Source organism: Rhinopithecus roxellana, chromosome 6 (genome assembly GCF_007565055.1).
Source record: "Rhinopithecus roxellana isolate Shanxi Qingling chromosome 6, ASM756505v1, whole genome shotgun sequence".
Lineage (NCBI taxonomy): Eukaryota > Metazoa > Chordata > Mammalia > Primates > Cercopithecidae > Rhinopithecus > Rhinopithecus roxellana.
The window spans coordinates 133,649,961-133,659,940 of NC_044554.1; the positions used below are offsets into that span (position 1 = coordinate 133,649,961).

The 9,980-nt window shown below is 43.0% G+C and overlaps 1 protein-coding gene across 1 annotated transcript; it reads right to left on the reverse strand.

The window, feature by feature from the left end:
• Window positions 1-702: 702 nt before the first annotated feature.
• NPY (neuropeptide Y) lies at window positions 703-8,367 on the reverse strand. The gene is made up of 4 exons (XM_010368561.2): window positions 8,256-8,367; window positions 7,100-7,287; window positions 2,957-3,037; window positions 703-905 (listed from the first exon to the last, which is right to left on the reverse strand). The coding sequence occupies exons 2-4, from the start codon at window positions 7,285-7,287 to the stop codon at window positions 881-883; spliced, it is 294 nt and encodes a 97-aa protein (XP_010366863.1). The 5' UTR covers window positions 8,256-8,367; the 3' UTR covers window positions 703-880.
• Window positions 8,368-9,980: the final 1,613 nt, after the last annotated feature.

Here is a 9,980-nt window from a genome sequence, read left to right on the forward strand (position 1 = left end):
GGTAGCCACTAGAGACTGAATGGCCATTTAAGTTAAAATTCATTAAAATTAAATAAAATTTAAAATTCATCTCTTTATTTGCACTAACTTACATTCAGGGGCTCAAAAGCCACATGTGGCTAGTGGCTGCCATATTAGACAGAGGGATAAAGGACATTTCACAGAAAGCTCTAGTTAGTCAGAAAGTCCTTCTGCTGACAGCACTGGTTAACAAGGTTAGCAAGGGTTCCATGTGACTGGGGGGAAGCTCAGAAAAGTTTCTCAAATTAGCATTCCTTTGATCAATATCTTCAAATGCATCTATATGTTTTACACACATACACACACACACAGCTGATCTTGGTTATCATGAATAATCATATCGTCATACCTTTCACAGCCGCTGTTTTAATATTAGTGAAACAAACCCTGAATCTGCTAGTTGAGGGAGACTATAATGACTAATTATTTTCATTAAACTTATTATTACAAAATAATATTATTATATCTATAGTGATAGATATTAATATCACTATATTATATCACTATCACTATAGATATAATATTATATCACTATCACTATAGATATAATATTATATCACTATCACTATAGATATAATATTATATCACTATCACTATAGATATATTATATCTATCACTATAGATATAATAATATTATTAATATTTATCACTATTGTAATAGATTTTTCATTGAGGAGGATACACTTTTGAATGCATGATACTTTATTTAAACGCACATATATACAATGATGACAAAGGAAAACATTGCAGAATTCAGCACAATGGCTGCATGCATTGGTAGGATGGGTGGACACTCATTTTACACGATGAAATATGGGCTGAAAATAGGAAAAGGCCAGAGAGCAAGTTTCATTTCCCATCACCACATTGAAGGGTCTTCAAGCCTGTAAAACATAAGAAGCAAAGCATGTAAGGGAAGCTGCCCAACTTCCTGAGGTATCAGCAAGGGTGAGACATTTAGCTCTGAAGTGAAAGATGACAGGAACTGTAGGAAAGTCTCCTGCTGGCATTCTAAACAAGAAGCCACGTGGAATATCAGAACGCGAGGCAGAAGCACAATGCGCACAGCCCCAGCTGAGCAGTTTTCCACGATGTTGACAGGAGTCTTGGGCAAACCTCAGAGGGAGCATTTTAAAGGCTCTGTATGTATCAAAGGAGCCGAAGAACACAACCTTTTGAAAATCAAAATTACAGAAATCACATGAAGCTGTAAGAGGAAAGTTATTGTTCCTCAACTCTAAATACGCTTCCTTTTCCTGCCAGCTTTATTATGTAATAAGATGCTACTTATTAGACTATGAGATCTTTTTAATAAAATAGCACTCATAGGCAACTTCAAGACTGTCAAATTTTGTTTTCTTCTAACTGCACATGATGGAGTCTGTCAGTCAAGGTGCAATTAATTTTACTTCATGCACTAACTGGGCCACAAAACAAAGACAAAAACCAAGTAGGTCTGGGTTGTTATTTTTCTGACAGTAAGTAGATATAGCCTACCCTAAACATTTTACTGTGGCAAACATCATATGCATGTCAGTGAAACATGGAAAGACATTTACTGCTTAGTATTAAAAACAACCCTGGCCAGGCATTATGGCTCACAACTGCAATCCTAGCACTTCAGCAGGCTGAGGAGGGAGGATCTCTTGAGGCCAGGAGCTTGAGGCTGCAGTGAGCTATGATTGCATCACTGCACTCTGGCCTGAGTGACAGAAGGAGACCTTGTCTCTGAATAATAATAATAACAATTTTTAATTAAAGAAGACAACGCTTACAAATTTTCTACCTATTTCCCTTGCATTTGCTATTTAAGTCTGGGCTGGTTCCTCCAGGGACAGAAGCACTGGAGTTTTATCTCAGTTCAAATCATTATTCCCTTTACAGAAAACAAATCTCACAACTCTATATTAACACCCTTCGTTCTGGCTGGCCATTTCACAAGAGAACTGAGGGAGGTTAGAAGGGAAGGTGGGTGGCCCAGCGGGTCACCCTGCTGAGTCTCTAGGGAGAACTTGGAGAGCCACAAGTCAGTCACACTCACTGAGCAAGTGTTCTAGTGACCTCTTCTGGGGAACTTTGTTCTTGATGTTCTAGAACTCTGGGTTTAAGGCAGCCAAGCTGCCACAGACATGGGTGGACCCTGTGCACTATGATCTTACTGTGGTTAGAGACAGGAAGCAAGGACTGAAGAGCCAGGAGGTTATGAAGATGAAAGAGGACCTGGCTCCTCTTCAGCAGCACTCCTTGTCCAGGAGGCACCAGAAAATCTTAGCTCAATGTTTAACACTTAGACATTGGTGGGCACCTCTTTCCAAGACAGACCCAAACTGCAAGAAAGTCCTGAGACTACAGATAAACTCCTAAGAATACTGTCATTCAACGTGCATTCATTGAATGTAATAAATCACTACGTGACACAAGTTGAACTAAAATATGTCAAAAAGTAATCCGGAGCATCTAATTTACCTACAGCTTCATGTAAAACTGGGAAAGTTGGAGTAAAAACCATGGGGGACATTTTCTAGGACATCTGGATGCTCCACATATATAAAAACTACAGATCTTCCCAGCCAGAGATGGACAGTTGGTCATTTCAATTTAGAGCCAGGGACTCACTCTATGCTCCCCTGATTCCAACAATGTTAGAAATTCTATATAATTTCGAAGTTAAAAGTCAATTATTTTTAAAATTGTCAAAGGAGCACCAAATAACCTGGGCTAGAAAATGTTATTCCACAGACGTTTAGAGATTTGACAGTGAGTACATGAAAAGAGAGGTCTCCTCTGCCTGCTTCTTCTTCCTCATTTCTGCCGAAATCTCCCCTAGTGTAGAAGTCCCTGTCCCAATGCCTCCCACCAGGCACCTGTCTCTGACTTCCCTCCTCTGGGCACCTTGAGCTCTGCAACAATGTCCTTGTCACAAGCCTTGTCATACCGAGTTCTGGGAACATTTTCTGTGCTTTCTCTCATCAAGAGGTCTGAAATCAGTGTCTCTGGGCTAGATCGTTTCCCATACCTGGAAAAAAAAAAGTCTTTTAAAGCAAGTTTGGAATAGGCATAAAACCTTTAGGAAAAAGGAAGATAGTCTCCTATTTGGGATATGAAAACTAAACATTATTGTCAGTTGTTCATCCGTAACAAGCAATCTAGGTGTATGAAGCATATATTATCAGAAACATTATCATAAATATTATTTTAAATTATATATATATATATTTAAACTTTGCTCAAATACTCAATAAATAATCTAGGAGGTTATTTAAACCAAACCAAAATTCCTAGTCAAATTCCTGCCTTTTTAAACAACCACAAATAATATATATAGAGATACATACTTTTATAACTAGGTGACAGGAAATTTGAAAACATGATTGTAAATGTTTCCACAATTAGTTAATTGGCTATTGTTCTGATGATACACAGCAGTTTAAATCTTAACAAGGAGACCAGATGATATTTCAAAGACAGTCCTAGAAAAAAATCAGCAGATTGCCGTGTAAGACCCACCTGTGTCTTTGAAGCTCAATTTTCTCGTTTGTAAAATACCCCCTGCTTAAATCAGAGTCTTTGTGAACATCCAGTGTGAAATGTGAGTCCCAGTGCTTTCAAAGTGACAAAGTGATACACACATGCAAATTACTGCTGTTGAAATGTATCCATTCTTCTGGTTACCAACAGACCCTGGGTCTTATATTTCTCGTATTCATTTAAGGTGCCAAATGCTAAAGCCTTTCCTGATGTTGTGATTTTAGCCTCCCTGTAAGTCTAAAGGAATCTAACTGGTTCATGGAAATGTTCTTGTTTTTTTTTTTTTTTTTTTTTTTTCTCCTATAGCAGGATATGGGTGAGACAATACACACAGGTAAGGTTTCATTTATCTGCGAGGGTAGGATATGCTCCCCACTCCAGGACACTACAAAAGAGTCAGACAAGTCTATACCAAATTGCATCTTTTGCAAGATGCAAGAGGTCATTTTTCCCTTTCTCAGAAAAGGTGCTGGACACCAGTCGCCACTTTGTTTAGAAATAAATTAGCCTGGTGTGGATTGGTTAATAGGTCTAACAGCTGAACATAGCTGACAGAGGATATATTCTAATTGCCAAGCAAAATTATATCTAAATTTTTTGGAAAGATTTTCTATTACTGTTCTTCAGCTGAGACTCAAGGGAAGCAAAAACAAAACAACTCCCTGTCCCACTCCCATCATGTAAGATTTCCTCAAAGATTTTCTGGAGCTGTGATATTAGACTACAGGCATCTGCTTATATTTATTTATTCTGTCCATCCATTGGTTTTACTAATTGTAAAACTCTAGGGCAACTGTAACTCATTTATCTTCATCATGCTCCAGCGAGAAAAAGAACTGCCAACTGTTTTCTCCAATTTACCAGTAAAAAACCTAAATCTGAAATAGGAGGATTTGCACAGTCATAATCTTGCATCCAGTTCAGAATTGTTCACTCTTCTTCCTTCTTTAATTAATTCTGGATCATCCTTCCTCTCTACAATGCTGTAACTTTCAAAGATTGAGTCCTTAGAGTAAAGATTCTCAAACATGGCTGCACATTAGAATCACCTGGGGAGTGTGAAAAACACACTCTAAAGCCCAGGCCCTATGCTAGAGGGTCTCATTTAATTGGTCAGGGGTGGATCCCAGCATCAGTGTACTTTAAAAGCTCCCCTGATGATTTTAATGTGCAGCCAGAAAGGAGAAACACTAATCTAAGGCTGAGTTTCTCCGGGACTGCCTAGTCTTTGTAGTGGGGGGTGTCCTGGGTATGGTAGGATATTTAGCAGCCTCCTTGGCATCTATACATCTAGATACCAGCAGCACCCACCTCCCGTTGTGAAAACCAAAAATGTCTCCAGACACTGCCAAATCACACCTGGGGAGCATAAAATCACCCTCAGTTGAGAACCACTGATTTAGGGGGCCATATAAGTAAATTGTAGGAGACCCACACTCTAGAATAAGTAATGCAGCTTCCAGAAGCAATGAGCCAGGGGTATATATACAGCAACAAGAATATAAGCACAAATTGAGTGTAGGGGGAACGGGGGTGGGGTGGGGTGGGGGGAAGAAAGGTAATGATATCAGATTACATCTATAGTAAATTAAAGCACATCCACAAATGACCCTGTAATTTTCAGAAACACACATAGGAGTGGGTGTCTGTGGTGGGAAGGAGAAGATGGATGTACATTAAGAGCCTCTGCTGATTTCTAAGAAGGAGTTTACATAAAGGTGAGACAGGAAATTCTGCCTCAGAGACCAGCTCATTCCCATCTAAGCTGAATCTCTTGCCATGAAACCCAATTCCCTTTCCTTTATGTTTTTTTTCTCATCAAACATGTTGGAGATAACACCGCCTGTTGATGGTGGTGACAACATCCAAAGAAATTCAAAGGAGGCCCCCAATTCCATAATTCCTATAAAAATAGCTTTCATGAAATGTCCTTAGCTTCATGATTTGTGAAATGGAGATAATTATACTCCCTTCAAAGCTTTGAGGTAAAGACTGAATGAGATAATGCCTAGGAAAACATTTTAAAATGCTAGAGCTTTGTAAAATTGTAAAGCTTTAGAGCAATCATCTTTGGAAAACTGAGTTCTACTGTACATTATGCTATAACTAAATAACAAAGGTTTTTCTAGAAAAAACAGTTAATATATTTTTGTTTGTACAAGTTCTCTTTGATCTGCATGACAGCATAGCATAGCAAGAATTTGAATCAATTAACTTTCTGGGAAGTATGGAATATAAAATATTATTGCTTTTTGCTAATTAAAATGATCAGATTTCAAGGGATCACAAACCAATACTATTTAATTCTGGTATTTTCATGTTTTTCAGATTCTATATAAATTGGAGCTTTTTCAAAAGCTTTTTTAGGATGTTGAATACCTTTTTGATGAAACAGGAAAAAGCAAACTTGATTTTAGAAGTACAGATTCTCCCCCTTTTGCATCCTTTCCAACTACTCCCTGACTTGTAAAAAGTAAAAATATGGACTAAATAAATAAATAAACCCCACAATACTTTAAACATATAATTTAAACATGTTAACTAACATTCATGCTTCTAAAGGGCTTATCCTTTAGATATGGTCAAATGATTAAAATCATTTAATCTTAGTAATTAAAATAAGATGTTAAATGATTTAGACCTAAGATCAACTAATTTTGAAAACGAAATTTAAATCCTATGTAATTTGTAAAACAGTTTGGATTTGATTTTTCCCTTAATTGTCAATGTTGAGAGTGAAAATGTGGCATTTCATTTTGACTTTCTGAATGTTCAGAATAAAGTTTACAACTTCTGAGATTCCATGTAATCCGTGGATTCATCCTAAAGTTACTGGACCAATGTAAGTTTCTTCTTAATGAAATACCAAGTGGGCACTTTCTTTTCAGAATTCGCCAGCTATAAAATAGGGGGAATCTCTGCATTTTAGATAAACTGTTTTCAGGCTAAATCTCTAATTACTGGGACTGGGATTTTCAAGTATGAGACTGAGACTGCAGAAAAACACAGTACAGAAGAAAACAAAATAGCTCTATTTGTCTTTTTCTAACTACTGTCATTCAATTAGCCCTAGGCAGGCTGGAAAGTCTAACAATGTCTGTGGCAACCCTGCAGTTTACTGCTTGGTTTGGTTTTCTTTGGTGGTCGTTCTGTTTTTCCTAGACACCTTGCTAGCCTTTCTCCCTACAGCATTTCTCCGGCGCATTCTTGCCCCTTTCACTGGGTACTTTCGAGATTTCTGGACAGGCCCCCACTGCTGTAAGAACCACAACAAACCACAAGAGGTGAGTGAGAGGAGATTGCCAGCCTACCAGCCTGGGGAACCTGAATCTGGGGATCACTACACTGTGACTGTAGTTGCACAAAATGGAAGGTATCCATTTTGTGTGCAGTGTGCCCCGCACAAACATTTACCTAGAGCTGACTAAGAGCCTGATACTGTCCTGCCCTGGGATAGAGCGAAGGAAAAGAAACAATCCCTTCCCCTAACCAGGATCTCCTGGTGTGCAGGCACTGGCGCTCCTGGAGTCGGTCCCGCGGGCCCACCCACCTCTGCCTGGTGATGAGGTTGATGTAGTGTCGCAGCGCCGAGTAGTATCTGGCCATGTCCTCCGCTGGCGCGTCCTCGCCCGGGTTGTCCGGTTTGGAGGGGTACGCTTCGGCCAGCGCACCCAGGCACACGAGCAGGGACAGGGCGAGGGTCAGTCCGGACAGCCCCAGTCGCTTGCTACCTAGCATCTGCGGGCACAGAAGGCTCAACGGACCGGCTTGGGGATTCAGAGGACCCACGAGCAGCACCTCCCTCCTCTGCCTCCCGCGCTCCTCCTTCTGCTACCACCCGCGACCCCCAATCAGCTCTCGTCCCAGTCCCGCAGAGAGAACCCAGGCAGGGCTAGCACCACCTTGCGGACTCTGGGCGCCGTCTGGCCCGGACCTGCCCCTCTGCTCCACCCGAAAACTTCGCGCAACTTCGCCCAAGTCTCGGGGACCAAGAAGCGCGCGGCGAGAGGTGCAAGGTGGGGGCCCCGCCAGTTTAGACACTTTCAAAATCAAATTGGAAGTTCCTCCTGCTGGGTCACTTTTCTCCCCTCTTGCCCAAACTCTTGTCTGGGAAGAAAACTTTCTTCTCTGTTACTTTTGGTCTGCCTAGCTTCAGGGGATCAACGCTGACGGTAGAGATCACCTCAGGGTGATGACTGCGGTGGGGAAGGGGAAAGAGAATTGCTTCCTGGGCCAGAATTGCTCCCAAGAGATTTGGAGCCCAAGAATCCAGGCAGATGGCAGGGCGCGGGGCTCCCGAGCGCCAGGGATTCCTCACTCGATGGCGCTGCCAGGGAAACCTTCCTACCGCGCACCGCTTTCTGGGACTCAAGGCAGTGACCCGCAGGGCGACCGCCAGCTGCCTTGGGATAGGGGTCCCGGGTTCTCCCTCCGTATCTGCCAAAATGTAACTCAGAAGAACCGCCCAGCGGGAAGGGCCCGGGAGAAGGGCGGTGGACAATCAGAGGGGAGCAGAGAGACAAGTGGAATTTAGCCGCCAAGAGGGCTGGTCCGCGTCGGGGCGCCAAGCCGGCATAGTCCCGGCTGGGGAACGGGGTGCTACCCTCCCGGGGCCCCAGAGCTCCACGAGCCGGAGGCTGAGCCTCTAGCAAGTTCATGGGCGCCCCTTCGCTCCCACCCCTAGACAAACGGGTCGTAGCACTCACGGTGGCTGGCGCGCGGGCGTGGCTGGGCGGCAAGTACTCTGCTGTCGGGCGCGCGTCTCCGAGGGGTGAGAGCCAGCGGATGGGGTGCAGAGAGCGGGTCGCAACCGGGCTTTTATGGAGCTTCCTCGCCGCAGCAGGAGGGGCCTCGGGCAATCACGTTTGGGTGACTCCTACCCGCCACTTCCCGCCCCCGAGTGGCGGGGGGAGGGGGCTGGAACCGCAGCCGCACGAGTGTTGGCTTAGGGAGCCACCCACACCCCAACCCTCCCGCCCCAGGCACTGCCCGAAGAAGCGGGGCCCGGGACCGCGCGAGCGAGGCAGGGCGCTCCGAGCGCGCTGGACAACACCAAAGCCCAAGTGTCTGCCCTCGGGCAGTGCCCCATCCCTGCTTTTCTTCTTTCCTTCACGCCCCGTCTAGTCCTGCCAGAGATAGGAGCAGCCCAGGCGATTCTTGTCGCCTGCCAACAGGACTTACCAAGCCACTGGGCGCCGGAGTAGGAAGCATCTGAATGCTCTTTGCGGTGGGACATCTCCAGGACCAGCGCGGCATCCTCACTGGGCACAGCTGCGCGCTTTTGGAGAGAGGCAAATGGGTGCACCGATTTTTCCTGCACTTAGAACAAGTCGGAGGCAGCTGCCGGAAGTCTCCAGCTAGAGGGTCGCAAAGCTGCCCCGGACCCCTCCGTGCGGAGCTGAGAACTGGTTTCACGGGCTTCAGCCCCTTCCCTCAGCTGGTTTTTCTAGGACATCAGCCTTCCTCAAGTACTCGCCCAGACGCAGTGAGCCAGGCTCGGTCTTGACATGAGTGTGGCGACTCAAAATTCCCCAAAGGGAGAACACGGTAAACCTTTTCCCCTAGTTTGCTGAAAAAGAGCCACGCTTCCAGCTTCTAGAGACTCTTTTAAGCGCAATTTTTAAAATGTATTTTTTTTTTTGGTCCAAAGTGACGGTAGTTAAATGAGCAACAGTTTCTCTCTTATTTGTTAACCCTTGTATAGTCCTATGTACATTCAATTAACGTTAATTGAGAATGTGGGTTCTGATTAAGTTGAAACTTGTTAAAAACGACGAACATTAATTTGCTCATCGCGTTAAACCTGTTGAATGAATATGCAAGATACAGAAACTGTTATTACAAAATCAAGATTTTATGCAGTGGACTGAGATCTTAAAGTTCCGTGAATGAATGCTCCTGGATCTTTCTAAATAAAACGGCATTTTATTTCTAAATGAAATGAAAGTCTGAATCTTTTTAAATAAAATGGTATGTTGGGAAATTAAAGCATTAAGTTGCATGTTACTTTAATGCTAAAAGAACAAGTGAGTCTGTTAAGCTGACACTTAGTTTTGTGCTGTTCCAACAGCATTGAATTAAATAGCAAAAACTGTGAAGCAAACAATCCTTTGTGTGTATGTGTCTGTGTGTTTGTGGGATCAAACTATAATTTTGGAGACCAACATCCCTTTCACTTGACAACTGCTTCTCTTTCTGTATTACACAAACATGCTGGAGACACAAATATCAAGGCTTTCAGAGTTGCTCCGGGTGCTTACATGACAGAGCCTTTGGTAAAAGTGCAAAACATCTTCTAACTTAGAGCTCTTCCTAGATAAAAGGAAAGTTACAGTCCACTTTTCAATAAAATAATCTTATTTTAGAGTGTATCACAGATTCATATCAATTAAAATCTGAACTTAAAAGGTATCATTGAATTTGGGAGAAAT